Source organism: Notothenia rossii (assembly GCF_949606895.1).
Source record: "Notothenia rossii genome assembly, chromosome: 2".
NCBI classification, from domain to species: domain Eukaryota; kingdom Metazoa; phylum Chordata; class Actinopteri; order Perciformes; family Nototheniidae; genus Notothenia; species Notothenia rossii.
Window position 1 is genome coordinate 60,516,276 of NC_136904.1, and position 27,650 is coordinate 60,543,925.

Below are 27,650 nucleotides of genomic sequence, written 5' to 3' on the forward strand. Positions count from 1 at the left end.
AGTGAATGTTTTACATTTTATTAGGAAATAAAAATAACAGTTAGGCGAGTCCCAGCTCCACCCGGTCCGCTGGCCTCAGGTCTGTCAAACTGATGCTCCCCGTTACATGAGCGATGAAGCAGCGCAGCAGGTAGATCCCGCAGAAGTTCAGGGAGCTGTTGCAAAGAGAGAGAGACTTCTGAATTATGGATGATTACAAAGACTGGAGCTGTTTAACTGATTGTCTTATTCATCTGGTGAAAGGACAAACAACACAAGGCAGCCCGTCAAAGTCCACTGTGTTCCTGATCTACAGGGATCAACACAGTAGTCTATACTGCAGTGGAAGAGGAGTGGAAGCTGTTCAACATGGGTGTAAACATTTCTGGATTTTAACTAGTTTAAAAATCTGCTTTGCAAACGTTTTGTGTAACATGACAATTCGAAAGAGATGTTAACAATAATGTAAGACTGAGTGAAAAAACAAACAAATATAGAACCAATTGAGAATAAAAAAACAACAATAATATTTTTTGTCAAAAAGAGAAAGACAGACAGTGAGAGTATATGAGGAACGAGATTTTGAGGAACCTACCATCTTAACACGTGAGCATGGAATGAATACATTCACAACCGTCCATGAAACATTCCTAAAACCCACTATGTAACCATCACACTCTCACTCTCTAAACGTCCAGGAGCGGCGCTTGGTCAGGGTCCCGTAGCGTGCAGTTGGGACGCGCCGAGGCTCCTTCAGCTTCATAAACGGCCGCAAAGAGCTTTCAACTGATTGCAATGTATTCCCATCGGCGGCGGTATTTGACGCTCATGGAAGCACCGCATCCATTTATGTCGACAGCTCCTAAAGGCAATGTGAGCGTCCATTCCCATTGGATAACGGATAATTTTACACCCCGAAGTAAGTATTCTCCTTACTGTCGATTGATTTGACTCAAAAACACCAGATTACCTTTGTTAATTAAACAACATTGATAAGTTTAAATTGTGTGCAATGCTTTTGTGTTTTTCCCCTTCAATTCTGAGAAACAACTTGTTTTCTCTGAAATGTGGAGCGCCAAAGAGACTACACTACCCACAATCCCCAGCTATTGTTGTGATGACGCCTGTCCATTTTGACAAACCTTGTGATAAGTCAACAAGCTATGTGATTGGATGAAACATAAACTCATACAAAAAAAGTCCAACCCTGTCTCCTAAAAATGACGTCCCCACAGAACTAAACTGCATTCTCAATTACGTTTAACTAGAAACGTATTTTCTCCCACGCTACGTTTGTTATGAACGTTTCTTAAATACGTTTATTTTCTATATCTTTGCCATTTATTGTCTTGCCTATAATAATGATAATAGTCATTTATAAATATCATTTTAGAGCACACATTTGAAATCCAGAATCGGGCTCGATATATGGTTAAATTAAAATCAGTAGGCGAAGCTGTAATTTCGCCAGCTGTTACTCTCATGAGCGAGGCAGAAAATAATAGTTTTAACATGCCAAAAAGCTGCTGTGTCGTTTATTGCACCTCACACATTAAAACAAATCCAGAGTTACGTGTTTCTGTACTGCATCTAAGAACAAAGGACAGTAACAGAAGATCTCTGTGGCTTCAGGCTTGATCACCTTTCAAATGACAGCGTTGGTTTCCCCAAAAGTGGGCAGGGCTGTAATGTGACGTAGATTTTACTCTCATCTATTGTTCAAAACTATTCTATTTATTCTAACGTACATTACATGCCAGTGTTTTATCTTTTTATTACTTATCTTTTTATACTTTATTTGCTATGAGTTATATCTGAAGCAAATTATGTTTCTGAAGATGTGTAGTCAATTCCACCCTTCAATGTAGCATAAATGTGAACTATCATTACAGGAACAATACCGGAAACAGACGTAGGAATGATCCTCAGCTCACTGATCGGATGCTTTAGCCGCAATGCACGTTTTTAAAGATATTACTGATTTTCTTTGAATATAAGAATGTAAATACTGAGTTGAGAGAATATTCAGGGGATTTGGGTGATGGGAGACACATCTATGGAATCACAATTTCAATAGGTTACCATTAAATTACGGATATACCTTTCTGTCTGTGATGTTTTACAAATCAGATATTAATGTGTAGAAGTAAAACAAGAGAAATAGTATAGCAATATCCTGTAAAATGATGTAAAAACATGAATAAAACTACACATCTTCAGATGTTATACATACATAAGTGTCGTACACCAATAATACAAAGTTATTATTAGTATGCTGTGTGTACCTTGTGTGCACCGCCTAGCGACTAAAGCACGTTGTTGAATTATTTGTGTTGAATAATGTTATTTGATGAAAAAAATATTAAGAGTACATACTTTCATAGGGGGAAAGTAGAAGGTCAATGATAGAAATATAGAATATAAAAAATCAAGAAGATACTGTAAGTGATCTCTACAATAAAACAGTTTAGTGCAGGATGTACAAAGATATTAATATGAGGATGTGCAAAACAGACTCTTTAATAGTAACATGCAGAGCACACAGCACACACAGTGACATTTGTATCTACAGATAAATATTAAGCCTGACAAAGTACTTAACGTCTAATATATTGCTTTCCTGCAATGTTAACTATGTTGAAGCACTTATTTTAACTGATATTATACACATTAATTAATTATACTCTTATGTATGTAGATGGTATAATAAATGTGCAGAATTTGACAGTTTAATGGAGGAGGTATACACATATTGATAGATGTCTTGTAATGCACTGTTGAGGAACCTGTGTCCCAAGTTTTTCATTCATTGCATAACTATACCGTAGTTGTGTATATGATGTCAATAAACCTTAGAAAATCTTGAAATCTTGAAAGGGATGTGCAAAATGGCAATTATATACAGTTTAATTAACTATTAGTAGAGAATAAAGAGTAATGAATATACTTTATAGAGATCTAGAGATTTGTTTTGAGCGTGTAAAACCAAAGAAAATACAAATGAAACTAAATATGATACAGACATGATAAAGTATACAAATGAATGCAATAACAAAACGAAATATTTAATTAATAATTGAATAATCTGTAGTATCGCTGTCTGATATCAATAAACAACAAAGCTTTAGCTAATTACACGTCCGAAAAGGAAGTTTACACTTATTTAATCCGAACCCTTCTCCCTTTTTTTTAATTTCTTTTTTTCTTTTTACGTCTTAATATATGTTAACATACAATATCAATGTATACTTTGACCTTGAATAATTTATATAATCATTCATATAATATATAGAGGCAAGTTAGGAGAATGGTCTCATATATATATATATATATATATATATATATATATATATATATATATATATATATATATATACACACACATACACAAATTCATACAAACACAAATTCATAAATAGAATACAAAACAAGAATATAAACAGTTATGGTTTAGCAGTTTCATCCCTGTACCTTGTGAGAATTGTGTCTTTATACCTCTTTTTGAATAGTTTTATGTTTGGACATCCCTTTAGCTCCTCACACAAATTGTTCCAGATCTTCACCCCACAAACAGAAACACAAAAACTTATCTTTGTTGTGCGCACCCTAACATTAGTGAATATAAATGAACCACGTAAATAATAATTCCCTTGTCTTTCATTGAACAATATCTGAATATTCCCAGGTAATTGAATGTCTTTTGCCTTAAAAATGATTTGTGCGATTTGGAATTCAACAAGATTTGACAGTTTTAATAATTTGAGCTCTAAGAATAATGGGTTTGTATGACCCCTATAGCTGACACTTTTAATAAGTCTTATTTCTCTTTTTTGTAGAATAAATAGGGATTGTGTTGTAGTTTTATAATTACTGCCCCAAACCTCTGCACAGTAACTTAAATAAGGTAACACCAATGAACAGTAAAGAATGTAGAGGGAATTTTGATCAAGAATCTGTTTTGCCTTGTTTCATATTGCAATACTTCTTGAGACTTTGGAATGAATATGTTTTATGTGTGGTTTCCAGCTCAGTTTCTCATCAATTGTGATTCCAAGGAATTTATTTTATTTAACTCTCTCAATGAAAATCCCATCTATCTTAATGGATGCTAGTGTATTGCTATTTCCAAAATATGATTAATGTTGTTTTATTCAAGTTTAATGATAACTTATTACTGTTTAGCCATAACTTTAGTTTGCATATTTCAGCTGTGATCTCTTCCAATAGTAGCTGTACATTGTCCCCAGAACAAAATATATTAGTGTCATCAGCAAACAAAACAAACTTGAGTACTGTCGATGCATTGCATATTTCATTAATATACATAATAGTTTCGGCCCCAATACTGACCCCTGAGGGACACCGCATGTAATGTCAAAATATGAAGAACAACACTCTCCCAGCTTCACAAACTGTTGCCTGTTGGTTAAATAACTCCTTACCCATTCCAAAACTACACCCCTGATTCCATAACGTTCCAGTTTCTTTATTAATATGTCATGATTAATTGTGTCAAATGCTTTTTTTAGGTCAATGAATATTCCAATGGCATGTTTCTTTTGTTCAATTTATTCACGTGAGTCTATTAAAGCCATCAATGTTGATCTATTGGCTCTGAATCCGTATTGACTTTCGGTGAGAAGTTTGTGTTTTTCTATGAAATTGTCCAGTCTGTTATTAAAAAGCTTTTCAAGAATGTTTGAGAATTGTGGTAGAAGGCAGGTCTATAGTTTGTGAAGTGATGTTTGTTCCCAGCTTTGAACAAAGGTATGACTTTTGCTATTTTCATTTTGTTAGGAAATGCACCAGTTTGGAATGATAAGTTACATATGTGTGTGAATGGTTTTGAAATAACATCTATAACCTTTTTTAATACAGTCATGTCAATGTCATCACAATCGGTAGATTTTTTCTTTTTACATTTCGTTACAATATCAACTACTTCCCTTTCATGCACTGCTGTGAGGAACATTGAGAAAGGATTAAGTTTTATTAAGTTTTCCAGCTTTTTTTCTGATGTTCCTCCATCAGGGATTTTGCCTGCTAATTCAGGTCCAACATTTACAAAGAAATCATTGAAACTGTTGGATACAACATCCATATTTTCCTCTTCCTTATCCTTGTCAATGAAGTATGTGGGATAACTCCTTTTTCTAGACCCATTTTTTTAATAATACTATTCAGTATGCTCCATATTCCTTTAATGTTGTTTTAATTTTTGTCTCGTATTTTCCGATAGTATTCACTTTTGCAGGTCCTTATTATAATTGTTAATTTATTTTTATATTTTTTATATCTAATCTCTGTCTCTTTTGTTTTATTTCGCAAGAAATCTCTATACAATGAATTTTTCTTTTTACAGGCATTTTGTAAACCCCTTGACATTCTGCAGATTTCATTTTTCTACTGTATTTGATAATTGGTCAGTATGTATTATATAATGATAAAAGAATTCTCAGGAATTGATCATATGCACCGTCAATATTGTTTTCTTTGCATAAATCATCCCATCTTTGTGACAGTAAGGCATTTTTTAAAGCGTTCATTGCTTCCTCGGATCTAACTTGTCTGTTTTTAATAGCATTGTCTGGCATGTTATTACTGTAGTTTCTGTCATAAACTGCAAATACTGGTAGGTGGTCAATTATATCATTTATTAAGAGTCCACTTACTGTATTGTTTTCCATGTAATTTGTGAATATATTGTCTATGAGAGTAGCACAGTGCGATGTGATTCTGCTGGGTCTAGTCATTTTTGGATATAAACTCATACTGTACATTGTGTTGATAAATTCCTCTGTCATGCTGTGATTATTTGGATTTAGAAGGTCAATATTGAAGTCACCACAAATGAAAACTGTTTTATGAATGACTTTTGAGAATATTTCCTCCATCCAGTCCTTGAAAATCTCAATACTAGAGCCGGGTGCTCTATATATACAATTGATGATTACATTTTTCATTTTTTCTTTGCAGATTTCAATATAATTCATCACCTTAAATTGTAAAATATTGACCACATACAAGGCTACTCCTCCTCCACCCTTGTTTTGTCCATTTATGTATCTGAGTTTATAGCCCTCCAGCTCAAAGTCTATGCCTTTGTCCTCCGTGATCCAAGTTTCAGATATGGCAATGATGCTAAATGTTTGTTGAAACTGATTTAAATATTCCTTGATGAGGTTAAAGTTTGCATACATGCTTCTGCTGTTGAAGTGAATAATAGATAGCTTGCCCTCTGATGGTATGCTCTGGTTGTACTGTTGATCAGTGTAATAACAGCAGTTGTTGATGATAGAAGAGAAGAAATTATTGTCCGGGTCTATTTTGTAATCCAGATCTTTTGTTTTATAGTCAGTGTATTCAAATGTTTTTAGCAACAGTTGGTCTTGTTCCTTGATCATCTGAGACATATTAATAATTTCCCCTATTGAAGATGATTGGCTCCATTCAGTGTGATTCATGGTTGTGTGTAAGTGCTTGTTACCTTATGTGTGGTCCAGAACATGAAGATTATTGGTATTTATCCAGATCCTCCATGTTTCTGATGATCAGTACTTTGGCCTCCTCAGGTGTTCCGCTTAGCTTTATAAATATTTTGCAGTTTGTTGTCCAGGTGTTCTGAATTTTCTTCAGTTTTTTCATGAAGCGAGCCTTTCTGGCTATGTCGCCGTTGTACTTGGTCAGTTGATGTAGACATCTGATCCTTTATTTCAGCTTCCTTCCTTGTTTGAGTAAGGCCGTTTTGTGTTTCTTGTTCACAAACCGGATGAGAATAGCCGGTTTGTTGCCAGCGTTACTCCTTGGCAGGGGGTGGCATGCCTCAATGTTCTCACAGCCCAGTTCGATCCCCTTGGACTGGAGGAAAGCAGCCACCTGTTGCTCCGTGGAGCTTACATCAAGCTCCCCAGGCTCACCCCTGTTGTTAACGGTCACAGCACGAGCGTATGACCATGGTTTTATGTTGAGCCCGGTAACGATAACATTGTTCATCCTGGTATATTGCTCAAGGTCCTCCACTCTGCTCTCCAGGTAAGTTATCCTCTTGTCCTTCTCAGCATTCTGGATCCGCAGATCCTTAACCTCTTTTACAAGGTCCAAAATGTTTTTCTGCTGCAACCTGACAGCAGAAATGTCCCTCCGCCAGGAAGTCGAGCGACTTTTTAATGTCCTCGACCTCTTCCGCAGCGATGGTTTTCTTTGGACCAATGAAGTATTACATTACATTACATTATATTATATGTCACTTGTTAGACACTTTTATCCAAAGCGACTTACATACTCAATACTGTGGACAATCCCCACAGGAGCAATTTGGGGTGAAGTGTCTTACCCAGGCACACAACGACAGGCTGACTGTAGTGGGGTTTTAACCTGTGACCTCCTGATCCGAACACCAATGCACAACGCACAACCCACTGCACCACACGCCTCCCTAAGTACTTTGATATAATCCAGCCATAGAGAGCCGCAGTGACGCGTCGTAAAACCCGGAAGTAAGTTAGCATTTTTAGCACTTCCGGTTCCTTCCTCAAAAAGCAATGCATTTTTTCCATAGGGTTTTGGAAAATAGCTCGAAATAAGGTCTGTGGTTGACACAAATTTAAGAGGTAATTGACGTTTTGTTCTACGACATTAAATACATCAGCAGTGACCCCACTGGGGATTTTTGAAGAGTTTACGTGTCTGAAAAACGATGGTTGTTACCGAGTGGCTGAATAGGACTACAGAAATTGTCAAGGCCGTTGTACGTCATTACGCCGAACACGTAAACACTCCCGCTAAGTTTGTTTTCCCCTGTGTGCTGCTTGAAAGCAAGTACATGCATATCTTTAGTATCTGTATATATATATCTGACCATTAGAATCTGTATTTTTGAAATTGTCTTTTTTAACACCGTAGTTTTACAAATTATAGAACAATTAATTACCAGCATTTTCCAATTTTACTCGGCAGTTCGTTTCGTTAGCTAACGTTAGCTAAAGCTAGCGCTACTAGTTAGCTACGCAATGGTTTATTGCTTTGCTCCGGGTTGCAGCCACAGGTCTTCGCATGGAACGTGCTCGTTCTATCGTTTCCCGGCCAATGTTTCCCAAAGGAGAGTCTGGATTCGTGCCATGAGGTAAGCTGATGTTACATTTTTGTCCATGTCACGGTGAAATGTAAATGATGGGTAGTGACTGTATCGCCGTTTTAGAGATGGCGCTGCTGAAAAGACCGCAACATAAGTAAAGATAATGAATACATCCTATTAAAACCTGCGTGGCTTATATGATAAGTCTAATTAGTACAAGCAGCATAACGTTTCACCATGTAACTAAAGATTGTAGTCAGGGAAATCAGTTTGACATATTGAACTAATAACAAATCACCTCTGGCTGGCAGAGAACTCTGCTCCATAGCTTCTCTTGGACGTAAAATCACATGTACATTTTACATTTATATTCAATTTAATATCCCATCCCTCACATACTTTTGTATATATAATAACTTATATTTTCTTTTTATGCTGCTGCAACACAAACATTTCCCAAATTGGGATCAATAAAGTAATATATTATCTTAATTAAGAAATATAACTATTATAATTAGTGTAGCAGCTGACACATATTTTCAGTATGGATTAATCTCCCATTTATTTCTTTAGTTCAATTTTGATCTATAAAAATGTCAAAATAGTGAAAATGTTCACGAGACTTCAAAGTGCAAGGTTATATATTTAGGTGTTTTGCTTTAGCCTATGTACTGTATGTCTTACTGCTCTTATATGTGACGGTGTGACTTCCATGAAACTAATATTTGATATCTTCCCAACAGACGAGCTGACAGGAAGCCCAATGCCTGTTCCCGCATCTGCAGCTGTCATTTTCTTTTACAAAAGAGAAAAAGGCCTGTTTCATTTGAAGCACAGAATGTAGAAGAGCATTCCTACTGTCTGAGAGGGATAATTGATGGAATGGAGGAAGAAGCTGCGTCTCTAATGACTGAGGAGGAAGCAGGTCCATCAACACAGGCGGCTGCTAATGAAGATCCTCAACCACTGTCTGAGAATGCCGAGGAGCAAGCAACCACGGTAGAAGAAAAACTTAAATCTCAGCAAAGACACATAATGCAGCTAGAGATCCAGCTAGAGGAGTCCAAGGCAAAGCAGAGTTACTGCCGTGACAAGTATTCTGCCTCTCAGCTGAGTGAAAAGGTTCTTCGGATGGAGACAGGATTGCCAGATAGAGACACATTCAGTGCTGTGTGTGAGTATGTTGCTCATTTTGAGGGTTCCATTACATACCCAGAAGGTTGGTTCCCCAAAGCACTGAGTCTTGAAGACCAAGTTTTCATGACCCTCATGAAACTGCGTCATAATTACACACACCTTCATCTGGCTGCACTCTTTCACTGCGGTGAAAGCACCGTCAGAAATGTGATTGTGACATTTATAGAGGTTCTCCACAAATTACTTTTTAAGGACATAATGAGTACTGTTCCCAGCCGGGAGAAAAATAAAACCAGCTTGCCTTCTTCATTTTGGCACATCCAAAACTGCAGAATGATAGTGGATTGTACGGACATCAAAATTGCTATCCCCAAGCAAATGGATATCCAGAAAAATACCTACTCTGCTTACCGTGGCATGCACTCCTTCAAACTACTGCTCGGGGTAGCACCAAATGCTGTGATCACATACTGCAGCAAACTATACCCAGGATCAACAAGTGACAAAGAGATAGTACGGGATTCTGGTGTTCTTCAGCATTTCAAACCTGGAGATCTGATATTGGCTGACAAGGGATTCTTAATCCAGACCATTCTTCCTGAAGGAGTCACTGTCAACATTCCCCCATTCCTCTGTCACGGCCAACTGACACACAGCGAAGCACAGGCTACAAAGCTTATCGCACAAAATAGGATTCACGTCGAGAGAGAAAATGCTAGTTTGAAAGAATTTAGGATCCTAAAGTTCATTCCATCTCACCTGAGGCCCTTCGCAGATAAACTGGTGCAGGTATGTTGCGCACTAGTGAACTTCCAACGTCCTCTCATAAAAGAGGTGGGAGAAAAATAGTGTCTTTTCACATGTAAACACATATGTTTCATACACATCTTTTCAAATCTGTAAGCCCCCCTCCCCCCCTCTCAATCAACTTCCTCTTGACTGACTTTTCTGTTTATTTTATTTTACTATATTTATTTGTTTGCCTGTCCTTGTTTGTCTGCCCTCCGTCATACTGTAAAGCGTCTTTGAGTTGTAGAAAAGCGCTATATAAATAAAATGTATTATTATACTTTGTTTTACATTTTGAGTTCATCATTACACTCAAACTGTCTTTTCATTGGGTGCATTTTATTTATTTTATTTAGATTGTGCTTTTTAATCAATCCAGAAACATGTTTCATACTTTGTTTTACATTTTGAGTTCATCATTACACTCAAACTGTCTTTTCATTGGGTGCATTTTATTTATTTTATTTAGATTCTGCTGTTTAATCAATCCAGAAACATGTTTCATACTTTGTTTTACATTTTGAGTTCATCATTAAACTCAAACAATGTCTTTAAACTGGGTGCATTGTATTTCTTTTATTTAGGTTCTGTTTAATACACATTAATTTGACTCAGATGTGCTGATAATATCTGCAAATATAAAGATTTAAACTGTCTTTTTACCTTCAAAAGTCTGGCCTCTCGGGGTAGGCTCATGTTTGTTTTCTGTCTTTCTCTATCAAAAACGTTACTCCAAAGAATGGTTTGTGATTTGGGATTCAGAGGCAGGCTTGAATCAAGAAACCACAATAGTTTTCTGCATGGACTGCCTTTTTTTATTAAGAAATATTATTTTGTAAATATGTTATTCTCTGTAGTCAGAAACCTAACACTCTAACAACCACAACATTGCAAAGGTGAGTAAATTACATTTAAAAACTATTCACAATTTCTTAAAATTACTATATTTGAAAATGATAGATTTATGATCTTTTTCATCGAACATATGAACGACTCAAACAAGGATCGCAGCAGCTACAAGAAAGATCTTCAAAGGGGAACCATAACATCCTGAAGCTGAGTTGTCTCTAAAAGATTTTTTTTAATTTTAACAGCAGTGCTCTCTGAACTCAGAACAAGTAAATTAATATGCCTTTTTGTTTTTCTGTCTTTTTCAGAAAATAACCACAACAGTGACAAAGGTGTTTATTCCGGCAGTGCCAGCTTTGGAAGCATGTGGGCCTTGAAAAAGTCCTCAAGAGCCAACAGGTTAGGCTGCCAATTGTCATCTCGGGCTATCGGAATGATGACACTGTCTTTCGTAGTCCAGACCACAAAGTAGCAAGTCTCTCTTGCAGTGAGGTGAAGCTGACCTTGCACTTGGTGCCAGTAAGGATGTTCCTCACGCAGGCTGAATGTTTCTCCTTCCTTACTGACACAGAAGCCCTTGATTTGCAATGCTTCACTAATTGTCATTTCCCTGGCTCCGTAGGGACACTTTACCTCCAGCACAGCGGAAGACCCTACCAGACCATCTGGAGATGCCCCCAACACTCCTGATTGGGAGAGCCACAAACCTGACTCATGGACCTGCATCTGTGTTGCAGTGGTGAATGCCCTGACCCCCTCACATTCATTCATAGTCCCCCACTGTACAGACAAAACACCATCAAGGGCCTGTTGTTGCCCTAGCACCCTGGCAATAAGGGAAGCAGTCACACGCTTTGACCTCAGGACAGCTCCAAAGTTGCTGGCAGTCAATCTTCCTTTCCTGAACAAATGCCAGTTTGGGTTGGTTCGCTGACCAGTGGTAGCCACCTGAATTGCCCTCTGTTGCTCTTCAGACAATGCCATGCTTGCCACAATTGCCTCAGGTCCCTGATGCCCAACAGATTTGATAATTTCAGGAACAGTATGTTTTTCCAAGCTGTAGTGTTCCTCTTCTGGCTCGGGGGAGAGAAGCCAAGAAATTCCTGAGAACCTGCCCCCGAGTCTGTCCCTTAGCCAGTCACGATCTTCGGAGGTGGGCTCTCTTGTCAGCGGGTTGAATGAGTTATTGGTTGAAGGAAATAGCTCCTCCACTGAATGTGTACGTTTAGCTGCCTTTGGCTTCTTCCACTGACAGGGGGTGTCAGTACAGCTGAAATTGTGGATGGCAAAGATGGATAATGCAGCCGCATGACTGCATTTCCATTCTCCACGTGGGCATCTCCTGTAGATACCTGTGGTGGTGGGATTGTTTTATTATTTAAAATATATTTACATTTGTAATGCCTTCCCAATTATCCCTTTAATTGTTTATAGCCTACTGTATGTTTATTTCATGGATATTTCTGTGTTTTCTGGTGTGTAATATTTGTAATAAAGATTTCATGTGACACATAAAATGGATTTGTTGATGGGAATTAATGTGAATAAATTAACTCTAGGTTAACGGTACTCTCGCTATCACTACTCACCGACACTCTATAAACCTTGTCCCACATGCTAGCTCTGACAACACCGGTAAGCACACCTTCATCTAGGCTGCACTGTTGTACGTGTCCTGACTTGTAGTGGTTCTCTCCTCTATCTACACTCTTCTTGTCATCTTTGTAAAATGATATCAGACTGGTAATTGACACAGCCATGACTTCTAGTGAAATTCAGTGTGGCTCAAATGAAAAGCTTTGTTAAAATATGCAAGTGCGCGAAAGTCAGTTGAAACGATCTTAAGTTGGCGTGACGTTGAATTCGTGCGACCCTGCTGCTGTACTGGCTTGTAGTTCGTTTATAGCATAACGTTAGCATTTTGCTTCTGCCGACTAGATTTATTATTCAAAAATTATAAAAGTAGGGTTGACATGTGGATATTATCCGGCTGAACAAAACGTGATCCATCTCTTAAATATGTGTCAACCACAGATCTTATTTCGAGCTATTTTCCAAAATCCTATGGAGAAATTGCATTGCGTTTTAAACGAAGGAACCGGAAGGAGTTTACTTCCGGGTTTAAGGACGCGTCACTGCGGCTCTCTGTTACGCATGCACAACAGTAAGTTGTCAATAGTCGCAAAAACTTCGCTCTGCACGCTGTTGCTCCTGCTGCCCCTCCTCCTCCAGTTGGCAACTGCCAGCTGTGTGTAGTGTAAGAACTGATCTGCAGATAAATATTTAGTCTTCTCAAGCACCAACTATCAAATATCTCTCCTGATTGTTGGCACTTGACAATCACCTTCCCTGAATTTTACTCAGGTGTAACTAAAGTCTGATTTAAGGGTTGTTTATATTTCACATCATTAATCAGAATCTGCAAAGTAACTAAAATAAATGTAGTGGAGTAAAAATGCCAGGTTAACCTCTGAATTGTAGTGGAGTAGAATTACAAAGTAACAATGAGCTGTCATGTGGGTATATATTAATGCTGCCCATTATGGATACAAGCAATTTTCACCCATTTAGTAATTACATGTTTTAAATTTGATAACACCAATGTGTTTCCTATCGCCTAAACCTCCAGGGCTGTACAAAGTTTAATACTGTCAACTTCTAATTTTGGGAAAAACAAAAACGTCTTTTAAAACTACAATTCCCAGTACAGACGTGCCATAGAGAACATGTTGCGAAAAACAATAGCCAGCATGTGTAGTTCTGGGGGGGCGTTCAAGTCCAGTTTTGAATAGTCTGCCGTAGTTTCGTTCCATTTCAAAGAGCTTGACACTCGGCGTAACTTGGCGCAATGCCACTCCAACATCCAATCCCAGAGTTTGAAGATTAATCACGGGGTTGGTCGGAAAGCGGACAGGCGTCGTCACAACAATAGCTGGGGATTGTGGGTAGTGTAGTCTCTTTGGCGCTCCACATTTCAGAGAAAACAATTTGTTTCTCAGAATTGAAGGGGAAAAACACAAAAGCATTTCACACAATTTAAACCAATCAATGTTGTTTAATTAACAAGGATAATCTGGTGGTTTTGAGTTGATGAGTAGTGGAGATATCACTGTCAAATCAATCGACAGTAAGGGGAATACTTACTTCCGGGTGTACAATTCTCCGTTATCCAATGGGAATGGACGCTCACATTGCCTTTAAGAGCTGCCGACATAAATGGATGCGGTGCTTCCATGAGCGTCAAATACCGCCGCCGATGGGAATACATTGCAATCAGTTGAAAGCTCTTTGCGTCTGTTTATGAAGCTGAAGGAGCCTCGGCGCGTCACAACTGCACGCCACGGGACCCTGACCAAGCGTCACTCCTGGACGCTTAGGGAGTGAGAGTGCGTATGTAACACTTGCACTTCTTTTGGCTAGCACTCATTGTACATCTTCGAAAAATATCTAAACAGTTGACCAATCACAACAGAGCCAGCCAGCTAGCCAATAAGAGCAGACTGGGCTCTGGTTTCAGACAGAGGGTGAAAAGAGGAGCTGCAGCACAGGCAGTATGAGAACAATAAAGAGCTGTTTGAACATTAAAGCATGGAGACATGTCCCAGTAGAGACACTACATACTGATATACACCTGAACATCAGCAGGAGAGGACTCTTTAAAGTAGAGACACTACATACTGATATAAACCTGAACATCAGCAGAAGAGGACTCTTTAAAGTAGAGACACTACATACTGATATACACCTGAACATCAGCAGGAGAGGACTCTTTAAAGTAGAGACACTACATACTGATATACACCTGAACATCAGCAGGAGAGGACTCTTTAAAGTAGAGACACTACATACTGATATACACCTGAACATCAGCAGGAGAGGACTCTTTAAAGTAGAGACACTACATACTGATATACACCTGAACATCAGCAGAAGAGAACTCTTTAAAGTAGAGTCACTACATACTGATATACACCTGAACATCAGCAGGAGCGGACTCTTTAAAGTAGAGACACTACATACTGATATACACCTGAACATCAGCAGGAGAGGACTCTTTAAAGTAGAGACACTACATACTGATAGACTCCTGAACATCAGCAGGAGAGGACTCTTTAAAGGAGAGACACTACATACTGATATACACCTGAACATCAGCAGGAGAGGACTCTTTAAAGCAGAGACACTACATACTGATATACGCCTGGAAATGAGTGTAAATGTTTTTGCGCGCACAGAGGGAGAAGATGCACATGGCATTAATACCCACACACAGAACTTGTTTGAGCTTTGTTTATGAACTAACATATCAAATATCAGCAGCCTGTTTGTAAAGTAGAGAACAAACAGTGTGAGTGACTGACCTGATGAGCAGCGGCTGGGGGAAGCAGCTCGTGGTGTTCCTTCTGACAGTATCCTGCAGACTCATAAGGTTCCTCAGCAGAGTTCCAATTCCAGATTTGTCAATCTTAGTCAGCACCATCTGCACAGCGACATGTGACGCGTTACAATTCTACCCTCCAAAGAATAGAGCTCAGACTTAAAGGAACACAGCTCTGTCAGCAAACAGATACTAATAACACAATCAGAATCAAAGTTTGTTTTGATCCCAGGGAAAATTGGGTTTCCTAAACAGTTGCTTCATTTTAGAATGAATCAACTAAAAGATAAATAAAATGTTGATACAAACATAAGAAGTTGAAGTAAAAAAAACAATAAAAGATTAAATGAAATAAGTTATATATCAACATAAGAAGTTGATGCAAGAAAGATGTAAAAATTAAAAATTAAATAAAGGTAGTAAAAATAAAAAATGTAAAATATTAAATAAAAACAATAGTTATAGATAAACAAGAAGTTAAAGTAAAAATAGTAAAAGTGTACACATGTATACACTAGGGATGGGAATTTGAAAGCAAATGTATATTCAAATATTCAACCCCCAAAAAAAACGAAATGTACATATCCTATAAAAAAAAAGTATAGAAAGTTGAGAAACCAAGTCGAATCTGTCAAATGCGATCACAGTTTGAACAGTTGACAGCTATAGGCCTACAGCTTTCATGCTAAAAGCATAACTTGGTTTTTAAATGAAAGAGGGATCATACACGAACAACATAACGGGTTAGGGTAACGTAACCCTATTACAACAGAGACCAACAACCTATAACAGAGCCTATGCACTTTGTACATCCGTGTTGAGAAGGGTGCTATATAAATAAAGTTTTACTTACTTACTTACTATGCACAGAATGCAGCTATTCAATACTCATTCTTGTTTAAGAATATGAGCATGTCTACATGCTCAGGGGAGGGTCAACCAGGACAGCTGTAGAGAAGACCCTCTCAGCTGGAATGTGGGCATAAGATGAGGTTTGAGTCTGCGTGATCTGCGTGTAGGGAGGGGCAGCAGCCATATCGTTAGCTAGAACTAGCTAGATCTGATGGATTTGGACATAAACGTGAGTGAAGTAAACTGGACGCGAGAGAGAGATCAGCACCTGCAGCTCTGCCCGCTGTGAGGGACTGGTGAGCGGAGCAAAACACACCTTTAGACGTCACCCAACACATTTAGCTATGGCACTGTCGTGTACATTGAATTATTCCATTTCATTATATGTAATCAACTTAAAAAAAATAAAATAATAATTACAATAAAAATATTAGTAACTCATAATCTCATATACATACTCTCCATATACCTGAATAATTTCTAATATTCGATTAATCGTTCCCATCCCTAGTATAAAGTTGTTATCTGTAATAACAGATACTAATGTATAAATCCACAGCCAAAAGGACTGAGTTATTTAGCTTTAGTCATCCCCCATAGACTGACTATATTATTAGTTTGCATCTATTCCATTCTATTGAACGCTGAGAATTACTGAGCAGATTTAAATTGATCCATTTAAACTCGTAATTTGGTACCTCATAATGTAACGAGCTGCTGTTAATTATGCTCTGCATCGTATCCATACCATAGCCACAGGAGAGCAGAGCTACAACTCTTTCTGTTCACAGCAGCTGACACAGCCTTACTAATGGTCCAAGTGTTTAACAACCAGAGAGCATGAATAATTTACTGCAGAGAGCGGGGGGGGGGGGGCTTCATTATAACGCTCAAAGGGGACAGCAGTTTTAAATAGCTGAGTGAGAGCGCTCAGCATTAACTCACTGTGGACATAATGATAAGGGTCTGTAAGAGATATGAGTAAAATGTGAAGAGGAGGGGGGCTGGTTAGGAGAGTTCAGATAGTATGAATGGTTCAATGAATGACTTAAGTCAGTGTTCCTACTACAGTAGTGTACAGATAGTACATGTTTGTAGAAACAGACAGGAGTACAATGCTAATTAAACAACAAGAACTGTGCGAAGACAAATGAAGAAACAACTTAATGAAACATTCGCAGCGATAAATAAAACCACTGCATAAACGAAACGCTGCAAGAAGCTCACAACACAATGGAAACGGGGACACTAAAAAGTGACGCACACAGCTGGGACCGGAGCACTTGGTGACGTACGGGCATTATAAAGTTGGCCAACTGCCTCTGTCACCTAAAATGTTGTATGGGTTTATTTAAACTATGTGATCACATGATTCCCTCCTATGTTATTGCAGAATGTTTTTGGGCAGTTTTCAATGAGAGAGCTCATGCCATCTGATGCGGCCGCAGCAATAAAAGGTGCACACAGGATCTTTTCAGAGCACAACACAGTTTTATGTGCGGCCGCTACGAGCACTTCAGGTAGAAAATCAACATTTCAGGAAAGAGCTTGTGACATCACTGTATACATTGGAGGAAAAGCTTGTTTTTGGCTGTGTCTGTTAAACAGAAACTATCATAACAAAGACCAAAAATGTGTTTCTTTCAGCAGACCTGTCGAGTGCTGTGCTTTTATCTCAGTACACTGATCGCTTTGGGGGTTTCTGACTGAGCGCTAAAGCTCATTTGAACAAAGTGTGAGAGCAAGCATCTTCAGGTTGTGCTTATGGTGAAAAAAACAATGTCAAACCAATAGTGAATAGCTCAACGAGATAATAAAAAGGAACTATGCTAGTCGGTCGTAGAACAGCGGGGATCGGTTGTCAAGATATATGAAGGATAGAAAGCTCTCCTCACGCCATGAAAACAAAAAGAAACAAACAACCCAGCATCCCGAAAAGTCTTTTTGGTGTCTGTGTAGTCCTGCATCCTGAGCTGTGGCTGTTGCTGTGGTCCTGCGGCCTGACGCTCACCTTACTACTTCTCTGATGAGCCAGAGGATTGTTGACATCCTCCTGGATCCATCTTTATCTTCTGAATAGACTAGGGATGTGCATCTCCATCACTGAGGCCGATGCGATGCGCACCTCGATACGTTGCCACGATACGATACATTAACGATACCTTTGAAACACCAGGCGATGCGATACGATTCACCTCTGTTGCGATACAGTTCGATACGATTTGATTCAACATTATGCGATTCGGGGCGATACGATGCAAAAATAATGATACTTCAATATGGTACGACAGAGGATTTTTGTTTTATTCCTTATATGCAGCAAATCATACATTAACAAAAAAGTGCTGTACATATTTGGTACTGCACATCCCATCATGCCGTTTATTTTTTTTACCTTTAAAAGCTCTCCAGAGTACAATTGTATAACACCTCAGTTAAACAATGTAAGGATGCATTGCTCATGATTAACAATGTGCAAATAACAGCTACCATAGAGCAATGCCCATACAGCTGCCAGCCTGATGTGCTTAACACTCAGAGGCTAACTCACCAGTGAGCAGAAAGCAGTGGTTTCTATCTGAACAATAAATAATACAAATAACCTTTCACAAACAGGTATTTCATAACTGCTTACAGTAAGGAAGACATTTAAATTATTATTTGCCGTCACAGGCTGCGGTAAACTAAACACCTCTCTCTGACAGAACACCTCACTGAATGATTTAACTCATATGTCTCACTTTCAGGTTTCTCTTTTCAGCCGCAGACCCCATGTCGCCTCTTTATGTGCGTCGCTAAGTTCCTCGTACTACTTGTGTACTTTAAAGCGGCTCGGCATCGTTAACAATTTGCGAGTGATTTTTCAAGTTGACCGTCTGTAGTAATAGTGCCGCGCACATATACCATCAGGACGTTACTGATGGGGTGCGGCTGCGGAGTGATACTGTGTGTATGCAAGTCCGCTTCTAGGACGGATCTATGTATCATGGCTGTAGACCTGTTAAGTAATAAAGATACCACATACAAAGGTCTACGGATACCTTATTACTCTCCATGACCTGCGGTCAACTATATAGCATAAATGACTATTACACCGTCTTTCTGGAACAATCTGAAGTGTTGCCAAACGTTTGATTTGTAGGTATTTTTCGGTGCGTTGTGTTTCTCTTTCTCCTCAACTTCCGTGTGTGTTGATAACTGAGACTCTTGTTCTCCGTAGTGGCGAAGCAAATATCAAAGATCGTCTCTGCTGAACGTTGACAAGATAAGGGGATTTTATATGAATGAATCTTTTTTTACCGATGCAAAGACGCTACGCAATCGATGCATCGCAAGTTCAACCCGGTTCAACCCAAACTGTAGCCGATGTGCACTCTTTCAACCGGTGCACTCGCATCTTGAACATTTATGCCGGTGCACCGATGCGAATCGGTGAATCTTAACATCTCTAGAATAGACACATTATGTTTTCTAGAGTTTGGTCTACCTATGTTGCAAATGTATTATCTTTTTCATTTACACACGGCATCTATTGCACGTCTGTCCATCCTGGGAGAGGGATCCCTCCTCTGTTGCTCTCCCTGAGGTTTCTCCCATGTTCCCCTTTAAACTATGGGTTTTCTCTGGAAGTTTTTCCTTGTCCGATGTGAGGGTCTAAGGACAGAGTGTGTCGTATTGTCATATTCTGTATAAACTGTAAAGTCCACTGAGACAAATGTAGAATGTGCGATATTGGGCCATATCAATAAACTTTGATTGATTGATTGATTGATTGATTGATTGATTGATTGATTGATTGAACACAGGGCCTTAGAGTGCTACTACAAGCTTACATTCAGTCCGTTTTCATCCCACAGTTTGGGGCAGACGTAAATGCAGTGATGGTCTTTGATGGTTTCCAAACAAAACCTATGCAGTTTGCATTGATAACCTAGTTTGATCCAAATGCAGAAGGTGAACTAAACGCTGTTGTCTGTCAGCAATATTAGAATATTAGATCAGCATATTACAGCCTGGAGCTGCTCAAAGTCTCTGTGGCACGCTCTCCGTGTGACTACGTTAGATGATTCCCGTGTTTACATTCATAAAATCCCAACTCTCACCACACAACATGCCACACACACAACTGCTATCAGGCAAGAGTTTGTAAATGAAGTCCAACTGAAGTGTGTGTCACAGTGATGCAGCATTTATATAAGTGTTTTATGGCAGCAACAAGGGATTATTGTCATTATTGATTTATCTATCAACCGTACAAATGTTTGGCATGGTGAAAACTGCTCATCATACGTTCTCAAAGTAATCTGTTCAAATGTGTCGTTTCCGGTTCACATATCGCTATTTTATTGTCTTTTTCGGACACCTTGAAAAACTGCCAGACCGGTGAAGCCATTTTGGCAAGCTTCTTTTGCCGCGCACTGAGAAAAGTTTCATGTATTTTGCGTCATCTGATCGGCCTTTATAGAGAGCACCGATCACACTATTAAGAGTGAATATCGGCAGATAATGATCGGCGGCCGATTGATCGGAGCATCCGTACAAAACATTCACAGTTGAGAAGTTGGAGCCAGAGATATTGGGCTCTTCCCTCTCCACCCCCCCAAGTTTTGTATGCGTGTCCTACCACGTATGGACGTCTGATCTCCTCACACATCTCCATGGCGATCAGGTCGGCCTGCTGCAGACCAACGCTGCCATCGACCAACAGGAAGGTCCTCACCAGACTGAGGAGACAGAGATAGGACAAAGAGCAGAAAGTGACTGATCAGTTCTTATTAAGGTCCTTTAAGGTTATTAAAATAAGAACATTCAAATCTCCAGATTGGTTAGTACACTAGAAAAGTAAAAAATTAATTGTACTCCGTTCCCTTTGGATAAAGTATCATTCATTTTCTTAATATACGGGGTCTTAAGTGGTCTGCTCATCATTGCTACAGAAACTGTAATCCAGATATGAGAGCTGCATTATTACAGCGCCACCTTGTGGAGCAGTTCACAGTCCACAGGTGGAGCAATCCGAAGAAAACGGAGATCTTTTAAAAACTTATGGTAGCAGGCCTGATATTACAGATATCCCTCTGCCAGAGTCATGGGAAACACAGAAACAGACCTCATAAGCATAACATCTATTTGCATGCAGATTTATCCCAACAGGGTTGTGCAAATACAATTGGAAAAGTGCAGAAATGTAACTAAGTGTATTTCCCTCTGTACTGTAATTTAGTACAACTTTGCTACTTCATTCTTCTTCTCCATAAGTACATAAGTAAAATGTTGTATTTCTTACTATATCTATCTGACAGCATACATTTACAAATGGGTATTTAACATATTACAACATGTTCTATTATTAGGTAACTACATAACCTTTTCACAATGCATCATAATAGCTGCATGATAAAAAGAAATAGCTAATTGCATAATAATAATAATAATAATAATAATAATAATAATAATAATAACAAGAATACCTTAGTTCTGCAGATGGAAATGAGCTTTTAGTTTTAATCTGGCATATAGCACATTTTCTCTCTTTGAGATTAATGTAATTTTATGTATAATCCCTGAACAATAAAGACATAATAATTAACTATTTTTGTAATATGTTAAATACCCATTTGTAAATGAATGCTGTCAGATAAATATAGTAAGTAATACATAATATAACATATGTACCCCTGAGAAGTATGAATGAGGTTTATTCTTACTTCTCTCTGGTGAAAAGGTACGGCTCCACCATATCCACAAAGTCTTTGGGCGATCTGTGTCCGTACCCCGGCATGTCTACGATGGTGAACGCTCTGCCCACCTGGAAGAAGTTCATCTTCTTAGTGTGACCCTGAGGAGGAGAAAGAGAGAGAGAGAGAAAAAAACAATCAGGAGACGGCAAGGAAAAACAACTTTAAACTAGACATTACATTACATTGCATTTAGCTGACGCTTTTATCCAATGCGACTTGCAATAAGTGCATTCGACCAAGAAGATACAGACTAGGTTTCATAGAGCTAAAACATTACAAGTGCTACTTAACTGGCTTTAGATAAGCCAGTCCTTTATTAGTATATAAGTGCTTTGTTAGTAATTCAATCGCTCGAAGTGGAGTCGAAAGAGATGAGTTTTCAGTCTGAGCCGGAAGATGTGTAAGCTTTCTGCTGTCCTGATTTCAATGGGGAGCTCATTCCACCATTTTGGAGCCAGGATAGCAAACCCACGTGTTGTTGCTGATGGGAACTGGGGTCCCCCTCGCAGTGAGGGTGCAGCGAGCCGTTTGGCTGATGCAGAGCGGAGTGCACGTGCTGGGGTGTATGGTTTAACCATGTCCTGGATGTAGGAAGGGCCAGATCCATTCACAGCATGGTACGCAAGTACCAGTGTCTTGAAGTGGATTCTAGCAGTTACTGGAAGCCAGTGAAGGGAGCGGAGGAGCGGCGTGGTGTGGGAGAATTTTGGAAGGTTGAAGACCAGACGAGCCGCTGCATTCTGGATGAGCTGCAGAGGTCGGATGGCACATGCAGGTATCATGACAAACCAAAGAGAGGAATTACACTGGTGATGTGTGTGAGGCGCTGGATTTCAATTTAGTGTAATGCAATGTTACACTAATATATGTTCCATCTGATGAGCAGTGTGTCATTGTTATTAATATGACTATTTCTAAGAGTTCCAAAGGCATTTCCAACACTGCAAACATTTTAGGTTAAGAAATAAAGTAGCATACAAATGGTCAAATTAAATCAGACACAAGGAAACAAATGTATGTTAGTAATTTAAATTAAAACAAAGATATACAAGTCAACTCTGACCAAATAACTAAACAATACTTTTTAGGTAGTGAGGTTCCACACACAGGTGACCCTTCGAGTATAAAAGAGCTTTAGCCTTACATTATCAACAGAATAATAAAGGAAAGAAACACACGGTGCATTGTGGGTACTCACAGGGGTTTTGGACACTCTGACCTCTACCTCCGGAGTGAGGGAGAACAGAGCTCTGATGAGAGAGGACTTGCCCACGTTGCTCCTGCCGATGAAACACACCTGGAGATAAACACAAGCTGCTTTATTTTGAAATATTGTGTTGAATTAGATTACACTGTGATAATGATAGTGGAGGCGTGTGGTGCAGTGGGTTGTTCCTTGGTGTGGGTTCAAACCCCACTGCAGTCAGCATGTCGTTGTGTCCCTGAGACACTTCACCCCAAATTGCTCCTGTGTGGATTGCCCACAGTGTTGAGTATGTAAATTGCTTTGGATAAAAGCGTCTAACAAGCGACATGTAATGTAATAGTGACTCAATGACATGCAGGCTATTGGAGGAACGGATTACATGTGACAGGATTAGGTCATCAGGATACAGAAAATGTTAACTGTATTCCATTACAGGTACATAACAAATCTCATTACTGTTTCATTTCCATAAATTAGGGATTTCTAGCAGGATTACATTGTGAGTCAACACTAAAAAGAGCACATAGTGTTTGTTGTAAAGGATCAGATGTTCTCTCTTCTCTGTGAGCTGCACTGTTCTGTAGGATAATACTTTCAGTGTGAATCGATACGCCTACTGCCTGAGTCTGCTTTATGGTTTTCACTTCCTTTGCTCTAAACCAAACTTGGTCTCCTGTGTGGGCGTGACCTTTAAACAGTTACATGGTGTCGGCCAAAAATAACCATCAGGCCTTTTTTACGGAGGATATGTGGCAGAGAAGTGCCCTATATGCTCATAAAAAAGTGTGTGTGAGCTTAACTGTGTGTATTAAACTAAAATGGAGCATTTCCCGTCACCTCAGATTGTATTTCTGCTTTTTTAAACTGTAGTATGTTGCTCATGTGTTTTTGGTGTATAGCTGCTGCCTGAACATGCCTCATGAAAGGAAGGGTTTCCCCTCAATACAAATCGACGACGACGACAGCAGCGGTCATCACTCTCTCAGACAGGCAGATGGATGCAGGGAGCTCACATACATCATCGGTGACAGAGCGGAGAGGGGGGGGGTGACTGAGCCCCCGCTGTCCTACCAACACTGTTCCATTTTGACGCCCCTGCTGAACACCACTGTCTGTAAGGTTACATATCTGCTCATGCATCATCAGCTGTCAGCTCATGCTTCATTATGTATGAGGCTGCAGAGACATTACGCTTCCTTTCCACACACTGAGTGTCTACGTTTCGAGCTGAGGAGGGACAATGTGAACCAGCATGGGTTTAGAAGAAGAAGCTACAATCTCACCAACAAACCTTTTTTGTCTGTCTGTCAGCAGAATTGCTTACATTTTTGTAGCGGATACACATATTATGTTTCACTCTGTGCTGCGTTCATGTGTCACAAGAACATCCAGAGATGGAGTTTCCTGACATGTAGCCTACAACTCATCTGGACACCCCCTGAATTCAGAAAAACAAGTCAAACTTGCTGGTCATAGCAATAAAACAAAACACATCTGTGTGGTTTCCACGTTAGGATACGAAGCTAAGGAGCACAACAAAGTCTGAAACATGACTTCCAAAATCAGGAAACTCGGCAAGGTCTGTGCTCTCAGTGACAAGGGTTTAACGCTAGAGTTGGGGTGCTTTTTACAACACTTGTTCATTACAGAATAACTGCACCTGTGTTTGATGTGCCTAGGACATGGACTAATGCAGTTTGAGAAATGCAAATCTGAAAGTGACACGACATCTGCTCATGGTGGACACAGAGAGCATAAGAGAACACAGGGTAATCTGACTATCAATTCATCAACATCACAGTTGTCATACAGTGCAAACACAAAGGTTTGCAGTAACTGTGATGTAAGAAAATGTCCTTGCATATGCAATCAATTTGAATATTTTTGTAATTGTATTTACAGTTTAACTTTATCAGATGAAGGGGAGATTTGCGAGACCCGGGGTACATTCTTCACTGCCTGGCTTCTTCGAAGAACAATTTCTTGCACACCGCCACAGCATCATGAATTATTTAAATGGTAGCTTACACAAACTCTACTCTCTTTGTGTACCCTTTAATAAGACACCTGCATGTGAACAACACAAGGGTTGTTGGGAGGAGTTGCTTTAGGTTAAACATGAAAAACAACTGGGAAGTCTGTGGGAGGAGTCCATGGGTTTGAATGTAACAGATGCCAAAACACTGCACAGCTGGGGGGATAACAGTGAGAGGGGGCTGCCCACTGACCTCTGGTGGCTTCAGGACAGGAACATGGTCCAACCGCTCTGCAGAGATGCGGTAATCGATCTTATGAGATGGCGAGGAATGGAAGAGAGTTTCTGCTTTGATCATGTCCTTCAAGCTGGGATGGAAGTGCTGGAACTGAGAGCGGTCCACCGACCTGAAAGGGGCATTCCATTTCACATACAAATCACATTCAGGGGAGATGAAGGAAAACATGGAGAGAATCATCTAGTCAAACATCCCAGATGCAGTCGTTCAAAGTAACAAAGTACATTTACTCAGGTATTGAACTTTGGTACTTTTAACATATTTGTACCTTACTTATTTCCATGTTATGCTACTTTTTTCTTCTACTCCACTACATTTACTTTAACACAGTTACGTTGGACGTATGACAAAATGGTAGAATGCAGTACTGTACTACTAATCTGCACGGTATTTTCAGTACCTACATTTGGTCCACATTGAGAAAACTGCAATACTAAAATGCTGTTACTTACATGTGTAAAGAAAGACAGGATGATACAATAACCATAACAATAATATACTGTCAAAAGATCCCTTCTGTTAACATGTACTTTTGATACTTTACGAACATTTAGCTGATCATTCTTCTGTATTTGATTTTATTATCAAATGGGTCATTGTGCAGAATGAGTCCTTTCACTTCCTGCTTTTACTGCTTGGAAATGCTTTACTCAAGCCTCTGCTACAATTAAGAGACACAAGTGAAGAGTGCACTCTAAGTATATTTTGATGCTAATGCTTTTCAAAGGTTTGAATGCACACAAGCTACAGTGTAGAAATGGTAATTCACTTATTCTGACCCGAGCTCCTCCAACGATGCAACATATATAATAAAATACAAAAAAACTAATAAAAAAATAGTGCAAGAAGTCTATATACACGTAAATAGAATATGATGTATACAAAAAAAGAATGTTAAATTAAATATTGTACAGTAAGACAACATTCGATAAGGTTTATTACGGTGATAACTATTTCGATAAATAAGTAGATTTTAAGATGACAAACAGATGAATGTTTATCACTCACTTTTGTACTTTTACTTATGTAACATTTTGAAATCAGGACTTTTACCTCTAGTAGAGTATTTTAAGACCGTAGTATTTTTACTTTTACTTAAGTAATGGAGTACTTCTTCCAACACTGTCCGGATGTGGACAAAAAAATTCAGTACCTGTCCAGGTAAGGCTCCATCTGACTGAAGGGGTAAAGTAAGCTTTGGACTTTCTTTGGAGGAAGCATTCTGACATTCTGGAGTGAAGCCAGTTTATGGAGCCTTTGCCGGGGGACAGAGCACAGCTGTATCCCAGGAAGAAGCCCCCGGGACAGGAGGAGACAGATCATGGTCCCTGCGGTCAGACCTGCCAGCAGCTGAGGAAGGACAAGGTGTTAGTGAAGCCTCGCTAAAGTAACCAAGTAGATTTACTCAAGTACTGTACTTGAGTAAATGGTGTGCTTTTACGCCGACATGTATTTAATACATTTAGTTACTTTACTGATGTGGATGAATGATGTGAAATATAATCAAGTGTTAAATCAGACTTTAGTTCCACCTGGAGTAAATCCACAAGCTACCCTGCAGTATACAAAGTCATTCAAACTAGCTGCACCTTTACCAGCTTTGAGAACACTTTTATGATCAATCATTATAAAACATATCATATATATTATTCTGAAATTCCAATCTGCACAATGACTACTTTTATTGTCGCTACTTTAACTATATGTTGATGATAATACTTTTGTACTTTTACTTGAGTAACATTGTATTGAAGGACAATTACTTGTAACTGAGTATTCCTACACTCTGGTACTATTTATTTTTACTTACAAGATCTGAATACTTATTTAGCTTTATTATGTATTATACTGAGCTATAATAACTACTACAATATTATACGAAATACATATATGCATTTCTGCATTTGAATTACATGTTAAATTTATTTTAATCCCAAGCATTTATAAACAGAGTGTTACATGAAAGTATTCCGGTATAATTAGCATGTTAGCAAAACATCACCGTTACATGTAACTGTGAGGTTTAACACGTCACAAGGGTTAATGTCTCCACTTACCTGAGGGTCAGTATTAACATCACTAATACACTAACAATGAAGGCAGGTTTTGCTGCAACTGAGCGTTATTTAATGTAAAAAGATGACTGACTTTGACCATTTGTTTTCCACATGTTGTGTGCAGCGCTTAACTGAGTTCGGCTGGAACAACCGTACTTGAGTAAAGGTTCCGCTGATTCGTTTTTTTAATTTAATAAAGTATTTTTGTTATTTATTGACTTATTTATTTGATATTACAACTGAAATAAATTAAAATGAAGATGTTTTTAAATAAAAACAAATAACATGACAGAAAAAATGCAATATATTATTGT

At 38.8% G+C, this 27,650-nt stretch overlaps 3 protein-coding genes across 6 annotated transcripts in view; 2 read left to right on the forward strand and 1 right to left on the reverse strand.

The window, feature by feature from the left end:
- LOC307029173 (uncharacterized protein) overlaps window positions 1–27,650 on the forward strand; it is a 426,810-nt gene that overhangs the window by 78,322 nt on the left and 320,838 nt on the right. The window lies entirely within an intron of this gene.
- Window positions 3–27,469, reverse strand: gtpbp8 (GTP binding protein 8). 2 transcript variants are annotated; one of them, XM_079662869.1, is made up of 8 exons: window positions 27,337–27,469; window positions 26,433–26,629; window positions 25,235–25,388; window positions 22,998–23,096; window positions 21,767–21,897; window positions 20,683–20,782; window positions 15,190–15,308; window positions 3–155 (listed from the first exon to the last, which is right to left on the reverse strand). In XM_079662869.1, the coding sequence occupies exons 2-8, from the start codon at window positions 26,600–26,602 to the stop codon at window positions 41–43; spliced, it is 888 nt and encodes a 295-aa protein (XP_079518995.1). In that variant the 5' UTR covers window positions 26,603–26,629; window positions 27,337–27,469; the 3' UTR covers window positions 3–40. The 2 variants fall into 2 exon arrangements, with proteins under 2 accessions (XP_079518995.1, XP_079518996.1); XM_079662870.1 differs by lacking the exon at window positions 22,998–23,096.
- On the forward strand, window positions 3,461–14,183 carry LOC307028097 (uncharacterized protein). Of its 3 annotated transcripts, none has more exons than XR_013804833.1 (3): window positions 3,461–8,101; window positions 8,797–11,347; window positions 11,451–14,183. XR_013804833.1 is itself a non-coding variant. In XM_079662866.1 (3 exons), exons 2-3 carry the CDS (start codon window positions 7,989–7,991, stop codon window positions 10,037–10,039), a joined length of 1,356 nt encoding a protein of 451 aa, XP_079518992.1. In that variant the 5' UTR covers window positions 3,461–7,589; window positions 7,936–7,988; the 3' UTR covers window positions 10,040–14,183. The 3 variants fall into 3 exon arrangements, 1 of the variants encoding a protein (XP_079518992.1); XR_013804834.1 differs by having other exon boundaries at window positions 8,797–11,160; XM_079662866.1 differs by having other exon boundaries at window positions 3,461–7,589; window positions 7,936–8,101; window positions 8,797–14,183.